This window comes from Cynocephalus volans, chromosome 8 (assembly GCF_027409185.1).
Source record: "Cynocephalus volans isolate mCynVol1 chromosome 8, mCynVol1.pri, whole genome shotgun sequence".
Classification (NCBI taxonomy): domain Eukaryota; kingdom Metazoa; phylum Chordata; class Mammalia; order Dermoptera; family Cynocephalidae; genus Cynocephalus; species Cynocephalus volans.
In genome coordinates, this window is record NC_084467.1 from 1090001 (window position 1) to 1111969 (window position 21969).

A 21969-nucleotide genomic window follows, 5' to 3' on the forward strand; every position below is an offset into this window, starting at 1 on the left:
AAAACAAGTGATCTAGGATATTAAATATATGTTCTGTGAAGAATATTTTTGGGCCAGCTGACCTAGACTCACCCAATGGTTTATTTGGAAAGTTGTTGAATGTGTTCTGTGTCGAGTCCTCCAGAGCACACCCCAGGTTCAGTGATTCACTGGGAGGACTCCAGGACTTGGCATGTAGTTGTGCTCAAGCCCGAGGTTTGTCGCACTGAAAGGGTGCGGCAGAGGGCAACGGTGCATGGGGTGCGCTCCGGGGAAAACCAGGCACGCGCTTCCCAGAGCTCTCTCCCGCTTCCTCCAGCAACCAGTTGTATCACTCGGGGTTTCTTCTGAAGGCTGGTCACACAGGCACCCTCTCTCTAGCTCAGAGGAAAATTCCAGACCCAGGAAAAAAGCAGGTGTTCGTGATTGTGTTAGGCTTCTTTAGAGAAACAGAACCAAGGGCGTGTGTGTGCGTGTGCACCTAGGAGGATTTATTATAGGATTGGCTCGCTGATTAGCGAGGCTGAGAAGCCCTGCGACCTGCCCTCTGCGAGCTGGAGGCCCAGGCGAGCTGCTCATGCAGTTCGAAGGCCTGAGAGCTGGGAGCGCTGACGGCGGAAGATACCAGCCCAGCAGTCGGGCAGGGCAAGTTCAGTCTTCCTCTGTCTTTTGTCCCCCATGAGCCTCAGTGGAGTGCGTGGGGCCCCGATGCTGGGAGGGCTGTCTGCTGCATTCACTGTACTGGCTGTCGCTCCTTGACCCCCACCCTCAACACTCCTGATCTTCAGGGCCCTGTTCTCACCTGTACTCAGTGGCCACCGGACTGTCCAAAGCACTGGAGTTTTAACTGTCCTTTCCTTAGCTGGCCTAGCTTGCTGTATGCCATCATGGTCGGTGGCACTTTTATCATCCCTGTCCCCGAGGCTAGAAAATCTGCAGTCGTCCCCTCCTCAGTTCTCACTGATCCCACCTCCAGAATATGTCTCGGGTTCCTGCCCTTCTCCTGTCTGAACCTGGCCTCAGCCTCCCCAGGGCATCCGGTCCCTGGGCTCCCCATGCTGTTGGTTCCCCGCGGCGGAGCTGAGCCATGTTTAGAGACGCAGATCTGAAGCATCTTTCTCCTGCTTCAGAGCTCCTCTGATTACTTTCCCAGTTGCCTCTGGGATAGAATCCAAGCTTCCTGGGCGTGTGGACAAGGCGACGGTGACCAGGCCCCAGCGTGCCAGCTGGTCCCCAACACCGTGCCTGTGCTGCGCTGCCTGGTGGCACCCGTCTCCGACCTCAACCCCCTCCCCAGCAGAGTCAGGGCCCCCTTTGTGTCCCCTTGTGCTCTCCCTGCCTTGGTGTCAGCCCCGGCCATAGTCTCTTGTGTTACAGAACACGCCCAAGGGAAAGCAGCCCGTCCCAACCCCCTGCTTCCCAAATGCTGAGAGTCAAAAAGGGGGCTTTTGTTTTGGTTGATTTTCATATGTAGACTCATATGGATGTAGATTTAGAAAGAGTCAAATATTTCGGCCTCTCTCCCACCTAAGCCACCTGAAGCACAGCACTGTCTGCACCTGCACCCCTGGAAATCTCCTCCCACATCACAGGTTCCCAGGTACATAGACGTGGGACCTGAAAAACTAAATCTACCCATCAGTGTTTATGTGCGATCCCCACAACGCAGCCCTCCCTAGACTGCCTTTCTCAAGTGATGTTTACAAGACCTGTTTACAACCGTTTTCAGCATCTCAGCTGGAGGCCACATCCCGGGAATGGTTTAACGTGCATGTCTCATTTACCTCTTTTTTTCTTTTTTCACTGAGTCTGTTGATGACTTCTAGACTTGTCTGACGCGTGGTTGGTCAGGATATTGTGTCGTTCCCCAGCTGTTGTATGTGTCTGCTTGGACCCCGAGTTTATCCACAGGCCTGTCTCCCCCTTAGATGGGAACTCCTTACAGCAGGGCTGTGCTGTGCGTCTGTGTCCCCAGCATTCAGTGAAGTCCTGGCATGTTGTAGGCAGCAGTGGTATTAGCTGATACTTTTATTAAGAAAAGATAAAAACATAGCTCTTGTACAAATGTAAAATGAACATGTGTCAGATCTTATGTGAGTCGTAATGAATGAGGGAACTGGTAAGAGGTGAGACCTGCTCACAGTCCTACACCAATGCTGCAACAGGTCACGAATAGATGCAGTGTCCATGGGGGTTGCTTCCAGGACCCCCTGTGGATACCAAAACCCAAGGGTGCTCAAGTCCTAATACAAAATGGTGTAGTATTTGCATATAACCTATGCACATCTTCTTGTCTACTTCAAATTGCCTCTAGATGATTTATAATATTTAATGCATTGTAAAGACTATGTAAATAGTTGCGATACTGTATTGTTCTTTTATTTTTATTATTTTTTATTGTCGTACTATTAATTTTTTCTGAATATTTTCCATCTACGGTTGGTTGAACCCACAGATGTGAGACCCACGGATTCGCAGGGTGGGCTCTCTAGCACAGGCTTGGGGGATGAGGGATCGACCATCCTTTCATCGACAGACCTCATTTGCATGTCTGCAACAGGCGCTGTGTGCATTGCTGTCGGTGTGTACACCCTGCAGAGTTGGGAAATAGCCCAGAGACCATGAAAGACGCTGTGCAAATAGGTGGCCTAGAAGAGTACATGCCAGACAGCACCTGGTGTCCTAGGAAGACACCTGGTCATCGTCTTGGGGTGTCAAAGCCTTCCACAGTTTTTCCTGACTGCAGTGCAGGTCAAGGCCCAGGAGCCCACGCCTGCCAGCTGTGCAGCCTGGCTCGGCGTAGCCCACCTCAGAGGGCTGCTGTGGGAGCTGTACGGGAAGACACTGAAATGTTTACAGCAAGGCCTGGCTCGGGGAAGCTGTGAAATCCGACAAGCCTCCTGCACGTCCTGGTGGTGGAAAATCTGGGCAGCCCAGGCCTGACTCGGGTTCCAAAGGACCTTTTCATGGGGGCTGTGCTTGGCCGTGTTGCTCCCGGGCTGCTGGAGGTACTCACACGTGTTACGAGGACTTTCTCTGCGTGCGTTGGCTTCATGCTGAAATGGCCACCCTGGGGTTCTGCCGCAGGCCTGCTGCTAGGGGCCGGATGAACGTCACCGCGACCCAAGTTCCCAGCAGGATCACACACGTGGGAAACTGGTTCCTCTCTGGAGCAGTACCGCGTGCTCCCTGGCAACCTTGAGCGGAATCCGGTAAATAACACAGCACAGGTTTGCCATGAGCGTGGCGTTGAGACGGAGTCTCTGAGTGGGAAGATGCGGGTGTCTGTCTCTCCTCCCCAGACCCAGCGGCGTGCGTCCGTATTCACTGGGCGGCTGCGTGGAATTCCTGAATTTTCAGCCTTCATGTCACCCATGTATGCACATGGTGTGAGGCAAGAACAGCAGTGTCGTTTACACGGAATGAACACCTGTTTTGTGACATACCACACTCTGTATCTGCACACAGCCCATCTTTCCCAAACAGCCAGAATTAAATTAGCCACAGGATCTCCAAAACAGGGACAGTGCTTCAGTTTCAGCTGCTCCAGAGAAAACGGGTGATCTAAAGGTCATAGCTGAAGTTACTGGTTTTACCTCCTCCACGCCCACCACGCTAAATTGTGGTCACCTCAACATGATCCCAGATCATAGACGAGACAGCCGCTATTAAATTATTTACGGTTCTGAAATAAAAGCTGCGACTCCGGCTCGGTCTGTTCCACACTCGTTCGCAGGGGGCAGCTGTTCCTGCGTGAGAAGCGCGGGTGCTCGTCTATGGAGCAGCTGCACCTGCACCTGCCGCGCCGACTCAGCGCTTCAGTGAGTTCTTGCCTCGAGGTGTCTTCAAGATACTGAATGCCACTTAATCCTGCACTGTTCTTTGCGTGTTATTCTTTACAAATTACACCTTAAAACCTGCCTGCTGCCCTGAGAGGGAGGCAGCTTCACTCACAGGGCAGGGGCGGCTCCTCTGGACTTGGTCACCAGGAGCAGGAGGTGCAGCATGCGAGGAGCCACTGCAGAAAGCAGACTGCACGTGTGTCCGCTCGGGACACTGGGGTGCTGTGAGGAGAGACGCGAACAAGCAAGGGTTGGGGTCACACAGAGGGACCTCAGCCTGAGGGCCTCAGAGGGACAACCCCATAGGAAGGACAGAGGCGAGATGTGCCCCAGCAGACAAGCAGCCGCGTGTCGAGTCTTGGCGATGGACAGGGACATCCGGGAGCTGTACACAGCCACATAGGCCCGAGGACTTGGGGGCCTGGGGGACTCTCAGCAAGGTGGGGGTCTGGAGAAACACCAGCTCAGAGGCCGTGAACAGCCCGTTCCCAGGAGGGTGGACAACTTAGGGGCTGGGCATGAGGAATGGGGTCTCAGCGGCAGAAACCAGAGGGGCCTGCTGGGGAGGCCATAGAGGGCAGGGAGGCGGGCGCGTGTCTCCCGGCGCCAGTGCGGACCCCACACTCGTGGGGCGGGGGCCTGGACGTGGAGAATTGGGGGCTGCAGGGTAAGGACACCTGGCAGGCGGTTTTGGATACAGGGGTCAGGGGGAGCTGGGTGAGGCACAGGTGAGGGTGGAGAGGGCAGAGCTGAGCCGGGGTCTACCCTTGCGAGGAGGAGGAGGCAGCACAAGGGGGTGGGAGGAAAGCCGGGCTCTAGCTATAGAGGGGGTCCCAGAGCCTTGGCCCCTGCAGCAAGGAGGGCTGCAGCGTGACCTCAGGCTGGCACCACCCACCGGCCCTGAGAGGCCAGGCGCCTTCCGTTCGAGGGCGGGAGTCATAGCGCCTGCAGCATGCCGTGCGCTTGCTGGAGTCACGCGTGAACCAGGAGCGGAAGGCAGCCGTTGAATGGCAGGTGGACCAAGCGTGGGGTGGTGGCATTTCAGCCTTTGTGTTCCTGACAAGCGGTGACATTCCCAAAGCCCTGATTTTGATCACTTTTCTTCTGGATTGCCTAAAACAGTTAAAACTAAACCCAGAGGCTAATGTTCCGGGGCAGGACGGCTCGGGCAAGTGGACAGCCCCCTGTGAGGAAGGGTCCATGGGGAGCGGGATCCCTCCAGTGCTCAGGGATTGCGACTCACGGCGGGAGAAGTCGCCGGGGCCTTGTTTCATGTTCACATCAGGTGTGGGTGGGCGGCCTCGGCGAATCATCCTGAAGCCCTGAACCGTGAGGGACCCTGGAGCCCTCAGGACACTGCTCTGTCAGCAGACCCACAGTGCACAGGGACCCTCTGACACTAAGTGTGTTGCCTGTTGCAGGGGACACTCGGGTGAAAGTCATTTGTTGCTTGTTCCTCTTTGGGAGGTGACTGGCCGCTCTTGGAATAAGATAGAGGGAGGATTGGGGTGACATGTCAGTGCCACACAGAGTCACGCTCTCCACCAGCCATTGTGTAAGGATACTTGCTGCCAGACCGGTGACTGTGCCCGTCCTTCCCAGGGCAGCGCCTCACTCAGGTGTAGATGTGGCGCCCTAGAGCCACCCGGGGACTCCTTGGGTGAAGTAACTTCCAGGACCGGTCCTGAAATGGTGCCTTTACTAACGATTAAGTGAAATCAGAAACCACATAAAATCATGACCTCTTTCTAAAAACTGCACTCCATCCCAGCGTGCAGGAAAGCATGAGAAAGGACGCAGCCGGTCACACCGCCAGTGCCCGCGCCAACCTGTGCACTGTCTGACGCTGCTGCTTCTCCTTTTTCCGTGTTTACTTTTCCATGTGGACTTTAGAAGCAACCTGTGGAGCTCCAGAGAGAAAAAGAAGCCGGACTTTCCACTGGGATTTGTCGGGCTCCCACACCCCCAAGGGCAACGCGCGCGTCCTTCCCACGCCGAGCTCTCCACTCAAATCCTCTCACAGGAGACGCTGACGGTCCTCACGTAGTTTTCTCCCTTCCTGCTAAACCTTGTCCTGAGTGCTTTATCATCTCTTTTGCTTCTCAAATAAATGAGGTCTTTTATCCCATTATAGCAACAAGCAACTTGGTTTCTGCAGGTCAGTCTTGTGCCCGCGGCCCCACGGCTTCTCTTTCTTGTGGTGACGTCCAGGTGGTCTTGGGTTTGGGACGCACAGTGATAACATCTACAGACAGGAATGACGTCGCCTCCCTGTCCCAGCTTTGACGCCTCTGTTCATCTCCCTGTCTGCCTGACAGCATTGGCCAGCACCTCCTCATTTGGGGCAGCTGGTGACAGCGGGCAGCCCTGTCCTGTTCCTGACCTGGTTAGGATGCTGTGCACTGTAAGCGCCATGCCAGCTGGTGGGTCTCAGTTGGCCCGGGTGGAAAAACAGAACCAGTTCAAACAGATGGCATTTAATACTGCACGGGGCTGGAGCCGTGCTGGGGCAGCTGCGGGAGAGGGAGGGAGACAGCAGAGGCCGGGGCCTCCAGCTGCGCCCATGGCACTGGGATCACGGAAGAGTTGCCCCTGTGTGAGGGCTGAGGCCCAAGGAGGAGCTGTCCCTGCTGTTGGAGGCGGGAACTGTCCCTTCCCAATTCTTGGGCCCAGTCATGTGGTCTGTGGGGCCTTGTGCTGGCAAAGGATCCGGGCGATGAAGCTTGCAGGCTTGCCCCAGCCGTCGGAGCTGAGAGAAGATGGGTCAGCAGCTGGCATGGAGAATTCGGGTTTGTCTGGTTAAAGCAGTTTACCTCTTTTCATTTCACTATCAAGAAAGAATATTGAATTTTTTCAAAGGTTTCTCACCATTTATGGAAATGACTGTTAAGATTTTTACTCCTTCGGTCTTCCTAAAGTTATTTGCATCACCGTAATACAGTTCCTAGTGTTGAACGATCCTTCCTTGCATTCCTGGGGAAAACCATGCCCGGTCTCAGTGTGTCAGTCTATTAATGTGCTTTTGAGTTCAATTTACTGATATTTTATTTAGGATTTTTAAATTGATAATCATATTGATGTTTGACCTGTTGTTTCCCTTTCTGTGCAATCTTATTCGATTTTTAAATTTTGCTAATTTTTTAATTCTCTGGAACATTCTAAACAGCATTGGCGTTATCCCTTGGTGGGATCGCCGGGGAGACTGCTGGGCCTGGCGGGTCTCGGAAGGCGGCTGCCTCTGGCGCTGCCTCCCCGCGTCGCTCCTGGGGTTATTTCTGCACTTCTGGATGGTAACGTCCCCATGCCGTCCTGCTCCGGCGCGTCACGGTTTTGCTCTGTCCTCGTTTGCTCAGTTTCATTGTCTGGCAGCATCTCCTGCCTCCGGAAGGATTTGCGTTCCGTGCATTGTGTCATGTTCGAGGACACCTCACTGGCCTTTGCACCTGAGCCCCATCTTCCCCAGGCCACACTTGCTCTCGGACACTCGAGCTGTTGCGTGGGGCGTCTGGCGTTTGTCCTCTACGGAGAAGTCCGAGGCCAGCCTTCCTGCCCGCCCTGGCAGAGGACTCTCTGGACGGTGTAAAGCCGTCCTCCTGGGCCAGCTTCATCCCCTGTCCACGTCTGTGGGCGCCTCTCTCAGAGCCTCGGCGTTTGTCGTGCTCTCTCGGAGGTGGGGTTGGGTTTGGCCATGTCATTGCATTGCTTGATGTTTCTGTTCTGTGTTTTCATCTTGTGACCACGGTGCGTCCATCCCCAGACTGCTCCCCTAGGACGTCAGCCTCCGTGTGGGCCTCTTGTCTCATGCCCTTCCCTTTCCTGTCCACTTTCCTTGCACTGGCTCTTCTGGGTCCCCCCTGCTACTGCTCCTTCCTCGTGGATGGCTCTGTCACCCTCTGTGGTCACCTGCTGTGCCATGGAAACGATACCCAAAAGTGGGGTTTCCAAGTGTGGGTTCTGGACTCACCCAAGTTGTCTGATGTTGGGTCTTAATAGCCAGTAGCTGTGTGACCCATTATTGAACTTCTGTGCCTCAGTTTCCTCATCCGTAAAATAGGTAAAATGCTAGGACTTACCTCGTGGATATTAGACTAAATGAGTTAATACGCAGATGGACCTGGAATAGTCCCTGACATTTAGTGAGGACGATAAAGGCTACGGTTTTGGTGGTGGTTATTTGTTATACCAGGGGTCGGCAAACTTTTTCTTAAAGGGCCAGATAGTAAACTTTTTCACCTTAGTGGTACATACAGTCTCTGTTGCAACTTTTCATTCTGCATAAAAGCAACCATAGACATTATGTTAAATAAGAAAGGTTCATGGCTGTGTTCCAGTAAAACTTCATTTACAAACACAGGCAGTGGGCTGGACGTGGCCAGCTCCAGATTTATGTTACTACTTCTTGATTCTCAGCGTACTGCATCCTGTGCTGTCAGGTTTTCTTCTGAGCCAATGCGTGGGGCTGGGTACATGGTATTCCTCGGAGCAGGGCTAGGGGTGGGGGCGTGTCCTGATGAGGCTGGGCACACCAATGAGAAAGCCCGGCCCTGTTCTCTGAGGTTCTGCGAGGTTCCTCCAGCCCACGGGGACTGTGTCGTCCCCTGCCTCTCTGACCCTGGAACTCCTGCACGGGAGCCTCTGCACAGGTGCTGGAAGAGGCAGCAGAGGCCCAAGAGGGAGGAATCCCGGCTCAGAGTCGCCATGCAGAGGGCACCGGCCCAGCACTCGTGCATGACACTGCATGCACGACACTGCATGCACGACACTGCATGCACAAGAGAAGTGAACGGTTTTGTCCCAGCGTCTGGCACACCTGAGTCATACAGTCATCTTCAGCGTGAACCAGCACTACGTGGTGCTTGTGGATTTTTGCTCTGAGGAAATGTCAAATGTAATATTAAAGTTTTATCTGTAGACCAAAAAAAATTCCTTAGGTACACAGCTGCTTACAAAAAAAAAAGGAAAAAAGAAAGAAAGGTCCTCACTGTTACTGTGGCTCGATAATGCTGCAAATCAAATAAACGCCTTGACCAGCGAGTTGCGTGGGACCGAGACCGCTGGCAAGGAAGGGGCCTTCACTCAAATGCCCACGACGGCTTTTGTCTGGATGGAAAAGGAGCTGCTTTTGCATTTACTTGTATAGGTTTGTTATGTCCCCTTAAATTTTTTCACCATGCTAAGGCGTCATATTGATGTTTTTCCCAAGATTTAGTACATTTCTGTGTTTTCTCTGGAAATGGCATTGGTTTTGTCCCTGCTGTGGAAGGCCATCGTCACGCGAGGCTAGAACGGACTGCCAGAGGCCCTGGCGGTGTCCCCAGGGTGCAGAGTGAGCACACCCTGGAGCGGTCTCCGCTCGTAAGTCCTGGGAGCTGGGAAAGTGTCCGTCCTGTGCTTCGAGGACACCTAAGAGTTGACTAAACACTTCTTTCAAAGCGTCTTCACCAAGTTTTAGGTCTTAGTTGCCTCCCGCAGAACGTGCTCTCGCGGGTTGAGATTACCCGATGAGGTAGATCGCGGGTGTCCTCAGGGCAGTCCCCGACTCGCAGGAGCACCACGAAGCCGTGGTCCTCGTCACGCTTAGTGTTTGCAGAGGGGTCGGCAGCCTGTCTCCGTGAGGGCCGGGTGGCCAGCATGTTTGGCTTTGTGGGTGGTGCTCCCCTCTGCCACCGTAGCACAAAGACAGCCACCGACTCCATGTATACACCAGCCAGCGTAGCTCTGTTCCAATAAAACTTTATTTACAGAACAGGTGGGGGGCCAGTGAACCCCGAGGGCCAAGGCAGAGTTACTAGAGAGTTTCCAAGTGTGTGCTTGGAGGCAGGGAAACGAAGCAAGAGGAAAGAAAGAACTGTGCCCGGCCCCCACCCAAGCAGACCGGGTTTTTCTTCAGGAGGTGCCCCCGGCCCTGCACCACCAAGTGGAACTGCTGGCTCCTCCCCTTGGTACTCAGGGCTTCTGTTTCGATTTCTGCGAATACGTATTTAGGACTTGTTTCTGGCCTAAACACATAATCAAAAACTTCACGGGTGACTTGCAGCGAGCTCTCACTCTGCGTGAACTGACCTCTGTCCTCCCTGGCTCCGTGCCGGGAGCTCCAGGGGGGCAGGAGCAAGGACTTCTGTTAATCACGGATGCGTTAACGTGTTGGTCAGGCGACTGGGGTACGCCAAGAGCTCCTGTAGGAGCTAGAGAAGGTGGCAGACCAGCTCATCCCTCTGTCCCCTGTGCGCCTGGCCCTCCACGAGGGGCACAATGAGCAGCGGGCGTCCCCGGGGGCACACACGCAGTTCAGGCGCCGGAGAAGCCGTCAACTGAGACAGAAATGCACCAGGTGCCCCCCACAGGGTGTTGCTGGCAGGCTGTGGATTCAGTTTTGAGAGCTGAGTCTTAGTAAATGCAGGAAAGGTCTTGTTAAAGGAAACCACACGGTCAACTGTGAGTCGTGGAGGGCCCTGTGGTCCACGTGAGGTCACTTGGTCTGGTTCTTTAAATCCCATGACGTGTCAGTGAAAACTGGACACCACCTGACCTCTCCCCTGACCCCAGCCACCCCTCAGCCCTCACTTGGAGGGCTGGCTGGCATCTCAGACTCACTGGGGCCAAGGCAGGACTGTGACATCCCCCTCTGGGACTGCTGAGTCATCCCTACGCTGGGAACGGCTGGGTCCCAGGGCCAGGCGCCGGCCTGGAGTCACACCAGCTTCTTCTGTCTTCCCCATGTCCAGCCCTTCTCACTGCCCCCACCCGTGGTCCAAGCACCTCTGCCCTCACCTGGTAACAGGGCACCACCTTTCCTCCTGGGCCCGCCCACTCTTCCCTCCAGAGGGCCCATCCAGACACAGCAGCCAGAGCAATCCTTTGCAGGACCATATCGTCCCCAGGCGATTTCCTTACCTGCCCCCTCTGCCTGGCCCGGGCACCTGCCCGCCTGCTCCTAGCTGGTCCCCTCAGCAGGTCTGCATGGGCCCGTCTCTGCCTCCAGGTGGTCCCAGAGCTCCACCCAGTCCTCTGCCTTCCTGGGCCACCCACCTACACAGCCCCACCCCCACCCCCACCCCAGTGGGCCTCTGGCTACTGCCCCTGCCTCACTTTAACCTTTTTTACCCTAAGACAGGCCTGGCACCATTGGGGAGGAAGTGGGGTGAAATGAGTGAATAAATGAATGGATGGATGAGTGGATGGATGGAAGTCCAAACCCAAGCTTCACCACCTGGGAGTTATAACGGCTGACAGGCGGGTCTTGCTTCTGGGTGGGCAAGGGCAGGTGTCAGAAGCCCCCAGGGTGACACCTCCCTTTCCCTTGGGGCTGTTTTTTCTGCTGAACCCAGCAGCCACTTGGGTGCCCTCGGGTGCCTCCTTGTCTTGGCCGCTTGGGAGGAGAATTGGATGCAGAAGACTGTCACCAAGAGCCGCTCTGCGTTCTGTGAAAACCTCCCTGGTCATAAAGGCTGCTAGTGCTTAGCTTCCGTGTAAAGCGAGGCCGCGTCTGCCGCAGTGGGGTTTCACCCTCTGGTCGTCCCTCTCTCCTGCTCAGGTTGTTCCTGGTGATAGAGTATGTCAGCGGGGGGGACCTCATGTTCCACATGCAGAGACAGAGGAAGCTCCCGGAGGAGCATGCCAGGTGGGTGCCGGGCCACACGGAGGGACAGGCATGGGGAACCCTCCCCGGGAGGTCGGCTGGGAGTTGAAGGACAGGAAGTCTGGGGGAAGTGGCAGAGAGGTGCTACCTTCCCCCGAGATGTGACATATCCAAAGCCTGGAGGGTCTTCCGAGTTACAGGCCTTGGAAACAGCCCCTCGGACTCAGCACCGCTTGCAGGAGAGGCGGGTGTCTCGTGGGATCACTTGGTTTTCGTAAGGGCCCTGCCTTGGTTCTGTCCTCTTCCCGGTTTCCAAAGTGGGGGCACAAGTTCCAATGGCAGGCGCACCTGAGTGACCCAGCACTCCGGGAGCAGTCACAAGTGCCACTTTCCAAATGGCCCTGCGGGAGGCCGCCCTCTCTGCATCTGCATCGGGCCTCACGGGGTGCGTGGGGCCTTGTTTCGACTCTGTCCACCTTTCCTGGCTTCCAGCTTTCCCTTTTCCTCATTTCCTCACTTAAGAAGAAAATGTCATGTGGTTTTGTGATCCTTTTTGGATCCACCTTGGATCCTTTTTGGGGAAAAGATGGGCAACAAACCAAGAAGAGTGCCCGCCCGCCCGCACGCATCTTGTGAAACCCCCGCCTTGCCTGCTCTGCGCACATGGTCCCAAGCCTGTGGCACGTCACCTCCGCTGTGCGGTGTCTCCACCGTCATCTCCAGAAGTCTCCATTTCCCCAAACCGAGCTCTGTCCGCGTTAAACACTAACCCTCCCCCCTCCCCCACTCTACTTCTGTCTCTGTGGATCTGACGACTCTGGCTCCTTCCCGTGACTGGAGTCACACAGCACCCGTCCTTGGTGACAGGCTTCTTTCCCCGAGCGTTAGGTCCTCAAGGCTCGCCATGTTGCACAGGCGTCAGGCGTCCTTGCACATTTCAGTGGTCGTGAGCAATGCTGCTGTGAACGTGGGGTACAGACACCTGTTTGAGCTGCTGCTTGCAGTTCTTTTGGGCGTAGACCCAGAAGTGGACCTGCCGGATCACATGCAATTCTACGTTTGACTTTTGAGGGACTGCCACGGTATTGCCTCACGTGACCACACCTCCATCCCCCCAGCAGGGCACAAGGGCCCCGGTGTCTCCGCACCCTCAGCAGCACTTGTCATTTCCTGTCCTTTGATTGACAGCAGCCATCCAAGTGGGCGTGAGGTGGCATCTCGCTGTGGTTGTGACTTGCACTCCCCTGATGTCTAGTGATGTGGAGCCTCTTTTTTCTGGTCTTGTTGGCCCCACGCATTTGATTATTTTTAATTTTTAAATCCCGAGGCTGGTCATTGAGGGGGACACGGAGGCAGTGGTCGGGAAGCAGCCAGTGGGGGCCGTCTGCAGGAGCCCCTGCTCCAGGCTCTGTGCACTCTCTGCTGGTGACAGGATGCCCTCCTCCTACAGGTTCTATGCTGCTGAGATTTGCATCGCTCTCAACTTCTTGCACGAGAGAGGGATTATTTACCGGGACCTGAAGCTGGACAATGTCCTCCTCGACGCAGACGGACACATCAAGCTGACGGACTATGGCATGTGCAAGGTGAGCGGCTACACAGCCCCCCTGTGGCACAGTCAGCACCTCTGCTTCGTGCCCTTGGTCCCAGCAGAAACGCAGAATGGCCTTGTAGGTGGCTGGGGCATGCTGTGCCCTGCAACCATCCCCTGTAACCGTCCCCAGCCGGTTTTCTCTGAGGCACGTCTTCCTGCCCATGGGATCATGTCTGGAGTTTCCCCGTCCTGGTAACTCTGTCCCCACAGGAAGGCCTGGGCCCTGGGGACACAACGAGCACTTTCTGTGGAACCCCGAACTACATTGCCCCGGAAATCCTGCGCGGAGAGGAGTACGGTGAGCAGTGTGGTCACCAACGAGCGGGGACACAGGTGTGGACGGGGAGGCCCCCACCCCCTGGATGTGTGTCTAGGAGCAGGGAGGTGGGTGGGCCTGCTGGGCTCCCCAGCCAAGGGTCTAAAACAAGGATCCAGGGTCCCGGCCAGGCAGCCACATGACACCCGAAGTGAACGCACATGTGCACGTTCACACGCAGACACTCATGCACACACGCATGCACACTCACGTGCACACACGTGCACCCTTACATTCTTCCCTACTGGCTGTCACCATCTGGCCTCAGCCCTTATTTGTACCCAAGCAAACATCCCGTGTGCCCACCCCAGTGTCTCCTGGAGGAGGACACGGGACACGGTCCCCTTGTCAAGGAGCCCCAGGGGCATGGGGAAGAGGAAAAGATGAGTGAAGCACCAACACACCCCAGGCAGAACCAGGGTGGCTGTGGGACAGTGCGGTGCCCACAGTGACGGCAGAGGGTGCTAATCTGCACAGGCGCCCTGTGGTGCGTCATCGTTCCTTTTCCTTCTCTGGATGTGAAAGAAAAATGGAACCTAGAGCGTGTGTGTGCGTGCATGTGTGTGCCTGTGTGTGTTCCCGTGTTGCACGTGTGCTCGTCCACACACTTTTGCACCCTCGTGTTTTCAGTGAGGCACATCATAAACGCGCCTTCAAATATTTGCACACATTTTCTTTGCCATTAAAATGGGGGTAGGGGGCAGGCAGGGTTGGCGGGTCCCGCACCCTGTGGGATAATTGGGCTCCCAGGATGCTGTTTCCATGGAAGTCACTCAGCAGCCAGAGGAGGGACAGAGATTGGTGCAGTAGGACAATCTAGAACCCAGTCCGGGACAGGGATCTGTGTGTGACAGAGGCAGCATTGTCTTAGCAAGGAGCATGTGGGCTGCTCCAGGGACAGGACAGCTGGCTGTCCACAGGCAGAAGCGAAGCCAGTCTCCCGCCCCCACACCACCCCACGCACTAAGATACATGCCCAACACGTTGAACATTAAAAAACCAAAGCAGTGAGTGTAGGGAAAATGCAGGTAAGTATTTTTATCTCAGAGCGAGAGCTCTTGCAAGCGTATTTAAATAAAAGAAGCGAGGAAGGACGCTCTTTCAACAGATTTGATCAGTTTTACTTGTCTGTGCGGTCAAAGATCCCCCGAGCAGAATTAAATGATGGCCTGGAAAACCTCCGGTGTCAGGTAGCAGGTAGTGGCCTTAATGTGAGAACAATTCTGCAGCTAACGGAGAAAAGACGTGCCCCCGGGGCAGTGGACAGAGGCGAGGCCAGGCTGCCCAGGAAATGGACGGAGTGGAGACGCTGACCGTAGCCCCGTCCCGGCCGTGCAGGCAGGCGCCGGCATCTGAACTGCCACGTGCGTGTTGACTGAATGTGGCACGACAAACCGAAGGCGGGCTCGCCCACGTGGCTGCCTGGGGTGATGGCCCCCGTTCTCCCTCCAGGGTTCAGCGTGGACTGGTGGGCGCTGGGCGTCCTCATGTTTGAGATGATGGCTGGCCGCTCGCCCTTCGACATCATCACCGACAACCCCGACATGAACACCGAGGACCACCTTTTCCAAGGTGCGCCCCTGCCCTGCGCTCGGTGCCCTCCCCACCCCTGCCGTGTTGTCCTTCCCTTTTCCTAGGTGCGGTTGGAGGGGTCCCCAGGCCGTGACCTGCAGTGCACCAGAGCTCACCCGGGCCTGTTCCTTCTGGCCAGTGCCTGTCCTCCCACACCCGCTGTCAGGGTCACACGTGAATGGCTGTGGGGTGGGGTGACTGTGCTTCACCTTACCATGGGTCACCAGGAAAGAGAATGTGCCCTGATTTAGCCCAGACTCCCTTCTGCCATGGCCAGGTGCACACGTTGGATCCCTGGGCCGGGCCACGCTTAGCCCAAAAGCACAGTCCCCGCCCCCTCCCACCTGGGAGCTCCGAGACCTGCCCTGGTCCACAATTAATTGCCACTGGGATGACAAATCCAGGAATGCCGTTGTCCCTGCGGTGCCCTCTGGTGGCCAATGTGCAGAGCCAGGGTGTACCTGCGATCGCAGGGCTGGCTGCTTCGGGAGCTGTTGGTTCATATGTGATCGTAACGTGTGACCACGTGCCCCCGGGAGGCCAGGGAGGCCTGGGTGGGCCTTGTGGCTACAGATCTTGCTGTTGTAGGAGGGGGCTCGCGGCGCATGCAGGCCACTGGGCAGAGTGAACCTAGCAAAGGCATGTGCTCACCGGGCTCGTGTCCTTGCAGTTATCCTGGAGAAGCCGATCCGGATCCCCCGGTTCCTCTCCGTCAAAGCCTCCCATGTCTTAAAAGGATTTTTAAACAAGGTACGCTTCCGGCCGTGGTGCCGAATGCTCTGCCTAGCGGTGTCGTGGGGCAGAGGGCCCGCCCCAGCTGCAGGTCATTTCTAAGGTCAGCTGTTTCGTACCCACTGTGTGGGTTCGAGCTCTGCTTTCTGCAAATCATCCATTTTGACTCATACTTAGCAGAAAAAAGCATTGGGAAATTATGCCCAAGGGAAATTGAGAGGAGAAGCTTAACATGTTGGAGGAAAGGATTTTAATAAAGGAGCGTCCAGGTTCCAGCCGGTGGGTCAGCGCAGCTGGAGATGCTCAGAGCACCCGAAGCGGCTGCTGAGTGTAGAAAGCGGGGCGTCCCTGCTGGGGACGTGCTGCAAATCGGGCTTCTTTGCTCGGGACTGACTTGTTCTTATTTGAACTCTGACCTCCAGGACCCCAAAGAGAGGCTCGGCTGTCGGCCACAGACTGGATTTTCCGATATCAAGTCTCACGCATTCTTCCGCAGCATAGACTGGGACCTGGTAAAGCATCAAAATTCACTTATGCCCCTACCCCAGAGGTGGGTAGAGCAGTGGACCTCCCGGTCAGGGAGGCCCCTGTGCCCGCGTGGCCATCCTTGGTGTGGCCCAGCTGCATGATACTGAGGCTCCTGTGACCCCAGAGGGTGGGATGACAGTGAGGGGTGTTGGGGGGCTGCCTCCGCGGCCTGGGGGAGTGATTAGGAGACACGTTTGATCGTCCAGAGCCAGGAGAACTGGGGGCTGGTGAGCTCTGGGTGGTGCTTCCTGGCACTTGTGGGCGGTGGCTTCCCAGTGTCTCCCAGCTGTGCCGCTGGGCCTCATGGGTTCTGTGAGGGCCCCGATCGTGGGGGCGTTTTCCTGGGTTCACGGTCATTTGTCAAAACCTGCCTGTTGACACGTCTCCTCTCCAGCCACCAGCCGGGCTGGTGACTGTGGCGTTCGAGGTTTCCATTTAGCGCCCGGTTCCTGGTACTGAAGAGTTGAAGGAATTGGTTTCAAAATACAAAAACAGTTGCAGAGAACTGAACTATGAGTTGAAAACATGCTCTTTTGAGGAGAAAAAAGACTAGGTAGCTTGGGTGTGGCCCCTGATCTCGTCGCTAAACCCCTTATTTTGCCGTGAACGGACAGGTGAGGACTGGTGGCCGGACAGGAAGCCAGGGTTTATTCTTTCTGGGGACAGCGCCTCATCCGAGCCCACGTCTGGCTCCAAATAGGCCAAAAGTTTGGGTGATTTCCTGGGAATGTGAGGGGCCTGCGTCTGAGGGAGGGTCTGCGCCTCCACAGCGCGTGTGACATTGTCTGCAGCGCCCCCCGCCTGCATCTCACCGGGGTCCTGCACTCCTGACCCCCCATGGCCGCCACGCGGTCAAGGCCAGGCTGTGGGCCCACCAGGCCCGCGCAGGGTTCACTGCCGTCTGCGTCCAGCTCTGTTCCTGCTGTTTTCTCACCACTCCGTTTGCTCTTTGGGGACTTTAGGAAGAAGTTTTTATATTTTGTGCACATTTCTTTCATCGCCCTCGGCAGGGGTTGGCCTGAGCGGCCTCTGCCTCCACGCCCACTTACCACGTGTGGTTCAGCCACAGAACAGAACGATGTGCCGCCCGGCACCTCCCTACTCTGTGGACCCTCGTGTCACCGCATGGGGTTGGTTGGTTCTGACCAGACGTGTGCCCCAGAAAGCCTGGAGACGGGCGCTGGCTGTGGGCAGGCAGGTCCAGGCCGCTGTCCCCACACTCCCCGCTCCCCCGAGTCCCCCTGCTCTGGGGCTTCCCTCTGGCACTTCCTTGTTTACGCTCTAAATAGTTTTTCACATTCTCTTTTTTAACAGCTTTACGGAGACGTTATTTTAAAACCGAAACCATATATTTACTCTTTTAGTCTACAGCTCAGGGGTTTCGGTGCGTTCACAGAGTTGTGCGGCCGCCCCACAACAGGTACTTTCATCACTGCCCAGGAGGCCCCATCCGCAGCAGCAGGCTCCCCGACCACCTGCCCCAGCAGCCCCCCGTCTGCCCTGTCTCCAGGGACTTGCCTGTCCTGGACACTTTGTGCAAATGGAGTCACACTTTCACCTCAAACGATGTTCTCGAGGTTCATCCATGGGGTAGCATGTGTCCAAGTGTCCTTCCTTTTAAGGTTATCGAACAGTGTCCCCTTGCATGGATGGCATGGATGGACCACGTGTGCTTTGTCCCTGCGCCGCTGATGGATGCTCGGCCTGCTGTGAACACACGTGTGCGTGTGTGCACGTGGACGTACGTTTTTGCTTCTCTGGGGCAGATGCCTCAGAGTAAATGCAGGTCAGGGCAGCTCCTTGTCTGACCTGTTCAGCGGCTGCCCAACTGTGTCCCATGCCAGCTGTCCCCCTACCAGGTGCTCTGTGGGATCCAGCACCCTGGTGGCTCTCGGTGCGGGGGTGCAGCTTCAGGGTGTCCCTCGTGGGCATCTGCTCCCCGTAGAGTGAGATGGGGGCACAGGGCACTCGGGGTCCGCACGTGTGGACTTGGGACGCTTCAGGGCTGGGAGGAAGGTGGTGGGGAACAGCTGGGCAAGGGTGGGGAGGGGACACAGCGCCTATCCCGAAGTCTCCAAGGGTAGAACTGGGACAGGTCACACACTCACCCCAGACCAGCTCCCCTCAGTTCCCTTGTCGGTCAGCCCGCCTGCCAGTGGACACTGCTGAGGCCGCTGCTGTTTCAGGCCTTTGGGTGCCCCTGCACTCTTTGTTACGAGGTTTGGCATCAGGCCCTGCTTACGGGGATCGAGTGCTTGGGGTTTACAGGCGACATGGCGTGGTCATCTGTTGTCATTTTGGAATGTGGGGGGACCCAGATCCTAGTGAGGATGAATATTGAAACCCACCTGTGCATGAGCCCCTGTCCTCCCGCCTGCGTCTCTGGCTCCTTCGTCTCCTGCAGGTTCGGGTGACAGTGGGGAGAGCCAGCCCCATCTGTACGCTGAGTTGTGGGTGCACACCCCTGAGGAGTCCTGCTCCAAGGGGCCCCAGGGCTCTGGAAGGGCTGGTTTGTGGGGCAGGAGCTGCCTGTCCCTGCATGAGAGCCAGGGTTGTCCTTGGCACAGCATCCATTTGATGACCCCGAGGGGCCGCCCTGCATCTTCAGCCATGGCCATGGGGGCACAGCGCTGGCCTCGCAGACAGGAGGTGGCTGGGTCCTGAAGTTTCCGTTTCAGACAAGTCCAGGGGGAGGTTCTGACGAAAGAGCCTAAGGACAAGGGACTGTTTGTCACAGACTAGAGAAGCCCCACGCAGACACTGAGTCTGCTTCTGAGAGCGGAGCAGCAGGGGCTGGCCCGGGCTCCCCGTCTGCACGTGGTTGGCCGTCTCATAGGGACCTCTGTGGGGCCCACTGCCAGGTCCCCAAACTTCCTTTTCTCGCCAGATTTTTGGCAGCAGTGATCCTGCGGCCAAGTGCTCGGGGTCTTCCCCGGCCCCCCAGGCTGCTCCAGAGACGGGAAGTGTGTGAGGAGGGGGCTGCCCTCCTGCCTGCCGTGCCGGGCGGCACAGACAGGTCTGGGTGGGGACTGCGTTCCTTGCCTCCTTCGTTGGGGGTGGGGGTGCTCCCGAGGAGCTTGTCGGGGCCTCCCCTCCGCTGTCCTGACTCTTCACCCAGAAGCCTCCGCTGGTCTGGCCGCTGGTGCGAAGGCCCAGGTGCAGCTCCGGGTCCTGACGGCAGAGTACTGCTCCGCTAGGTCGGGCGGCAGGGACTGCCCACCCTGCCAGGGTCTCTGATCTCCCGCACCCTCGGTGCCTGGTGCATGGCAGATGTTTGTGGAAAATGTGAGTGAGACATGCACGAATTTCAGGAGCCTGAGCTCTGGAGCAAGGGATTCTCCAGCGTGGTCCCAACTCCCCACCTTGATGTGAACTGGGGGCTGGGCCAGCCGCGAGGTGTCTCTCGGGGCATCACGACTACCTAGTACGCGCCAAGTTGCTGGCAGGCGCCGCGTTCACCAGTCACCTCTGCAAATTAAAAATGCCTGTGATAAAAACCGTTTCCCTTGGTAATGGGAGTTGGGGGAGGAGATTCTGCCCCAGAGCAACAGGAATTGTTTATGGACACACACCCCCCCCCAAAATCAGGTCAGTGAAATGGGTCCAGAGCTCCGGTAGGGGTGGAGGAAACCTAGTAGGAGCAGGATGCCTTGTGTCGTGAAACCTTCGGGGTGTTCCCAGGTAACCTGGAGAAGAGGGGGTGATGGGCGTGTTCTCAGAAGCTCAGCGGGAGGGACCCGCTCGTGCCGCCGCCCGATGCTGTGCAAGGGCCGGGGCTGGGATGGGGAGGACAGGGAGGTGCAGGGAGAGGATGACGTGGTGACAGGTGGTTCCCGAGCGGAGCAGGGCCAGGCCCCCGGCCGCAGGCATGCTGGCGGTCACCCCAATGGTGCAGGGCCAGGCTCCGGGGGCTCCCCCCCATCAGCGCCAAGACCAGCTCCTGGGCATTCCGTCTTGGCTGGCACGTGTCTGAGGCAGGTCAATGCACACCGCGCCTGTCCTCAGCAGCTCACGGGACTCACTTCAGCTCTCCCGGCCCTCGGGGCTTCTCCCCCCACCACAGCAGACCATCTTGGTCCAAGCCACCAGCTCCCTGCCTGGTCTCTGGGTCAGCAGCATCCTGCTCCGTCCAGGGGCCTCCTCTTCTCCTCCCCCTCTCCCTCCTAATGGGCTTCATGGAGCCCCTCAGTGGTCCCTGATACACCAGGCACACTCCTGCCCCAGGGCCTTTGCACAGCTGTGCCCTGCCCGAGTGCCTCTCCTGAGGCTCCACCCCTCAACTTCAGGTGATGCTCAAATGTCACCTTGGAACTGGAGCCTCCCTGGTCCCCACGGCCCCCAACACGGAGCTCGGCCTGACCTGCTGTGACCGATAGCTTCACAGACATCATTCCAGGGTGGCATCTGTTGTCCCCACCTCGTCCTCTTGGCCTAGGATGGTGCCTGGCTCCAGCCGGTGCTCTGAGGGGGCGTGGCAGGACCGTCACTGCCCCTGCTCCGCTCTTGCTGTTACGGCACCGAGGCCTGGAGTAAGATCTTCAAGAAGTGCCCTTTTCTCTTTCTAGTAGAAAATGTTCTATCCTGACGTAGAACGTGGAAAAGTTATGAACGAAGGGAAAATCCTGTGTCCCCAGGCCCTGCCTAGGGCGTGGCTGTCCCTTCCAGCCCCAAGGCCCATACACACGTGCACATGCATGTTCACATGTGCACACACACACAGGGTACTCCAGCCCCATCCACCCCGCCGTGCTCTTCCCTGGCCTCATCTCGGGGATGTAAGACCCGGTGGCCTGGCCATGGCTGCTGCAGGTGACCCAGCTGTGGCCGCACCCCTGACATTTGTCCAGCCTTATGTGGGAAGGATTTGTCCATTTCTGTGACATTAGTAAAACCTGTATATTTCTCTACAAGGATGTTTTTCAATATGCCATTCCAGTCTGGTTTTTGCTGTTATAACTGGTGTTCTTGACCACTCCAGGCCCAGTTCAACACCTGGGACAGGGACGGCCACGCAGGTGGAGCGTTCCCAGGCTCTCAGCGCCCGGGGTGGGGGCGTAGCTCTTCCAACGGGAAGACGGTGGCAGTAGCTGGTCCCGGAACGACCCGGGCCATCTGTCGCCTGAACTGGGCTGCCCTGCACAGCCAGAGCCGAGTGTCCGGGGGCTTTGGGGCTGGCTCCCAGTCTGCGTGTCTTGTCACTCGCCGCGTGGGAGGGAGTGATGTCGCTCCTCAATGTCCTTACAGCTGGATCTCAGTTCTTAGGGACGTGCCTGGCCCGCACAGGAGCGCAGGACAGGCCCAGTGAGCATGTGAGCAAATGAGGGGGGACAGAGCCATGGACGGAGGGCGCAGCAGCTGCCAGCGAGCAGGCGGTTGTCTCAGTCCTGCCTGCTGCTCTGACGGGATCCCCGAGTCTGGGGAATCTCAAGTGTGTGTATAATCTTTTTTTTAACTGTAGGAATTGGTGCTGAAATGCTGGGTAATTTATAAGGAACGGAAATTTATCTCCCAGAGTTCTGGAGGCTGGAAGGCCAAGGTCAAGGAAGTGTTTATCCTCACGTGCAGAAGAGCTGAGAGGGCCACCCGCTGCCACAAGTGCTCTTTGTAGTGACATTAATCCACCCAAGAGGGTGGGCCCTCAGGGCCCAGACGCCTCCCTCTAGGCCCCACCTCCCGCCGCTGCAGTCTTGGGGACTGTGTTTCCAGCTCACGAGTTCTGGGGGCACATTCAGACCCTGTCAGTGAGCCACACGCTCCGTGTGGCTGTGTCACTCAGTTCACGTGGGTGTGAGCATGGGAGCGGGGTCCTCTCCCTCCTGCCCCTGTG

The 21969-nt window shown here is 56.9% G+C and overlaps 1 protein-coding gene across 1 annotated transcript in view; it reads left to right on the forward strand.

The window, feature by feature from the left end:
• PRKCZ (protein kinase C zeta) overlaps nucleotides 1–21969 on the forward strand; it is a 117788-nt gene that overhangs the window by 94891 nt on the left and 928 nt on the right. The window contains exons 11-16 of the mRNA XM_063104833.1: nucleotides 11356–11442; nucleotides 12851–12986; nucleotides 13205–13292; nucleotides 14763–14882; nucleotides 15553–15632; nucleotides 16037–16126. Coding sequence (XP_062960903.1) covers nucleotides 11356–11442; nucleotides 12851–12986; nucleotides 13205–13292; nucleotides 14763–14882; nucleotides 15553–15632; nucleotides 16037–16126 — 601 coding nt within the window. The remainder of the gene's footprint in view (nucleotides 1–11355; nucleotides 11443–12850; nucleotides 12987–13204; nucleotides 13293–14762; nucleotides 14883–15552; nucleotides 15633–16036; nucleotides 16127–21969) is intronic.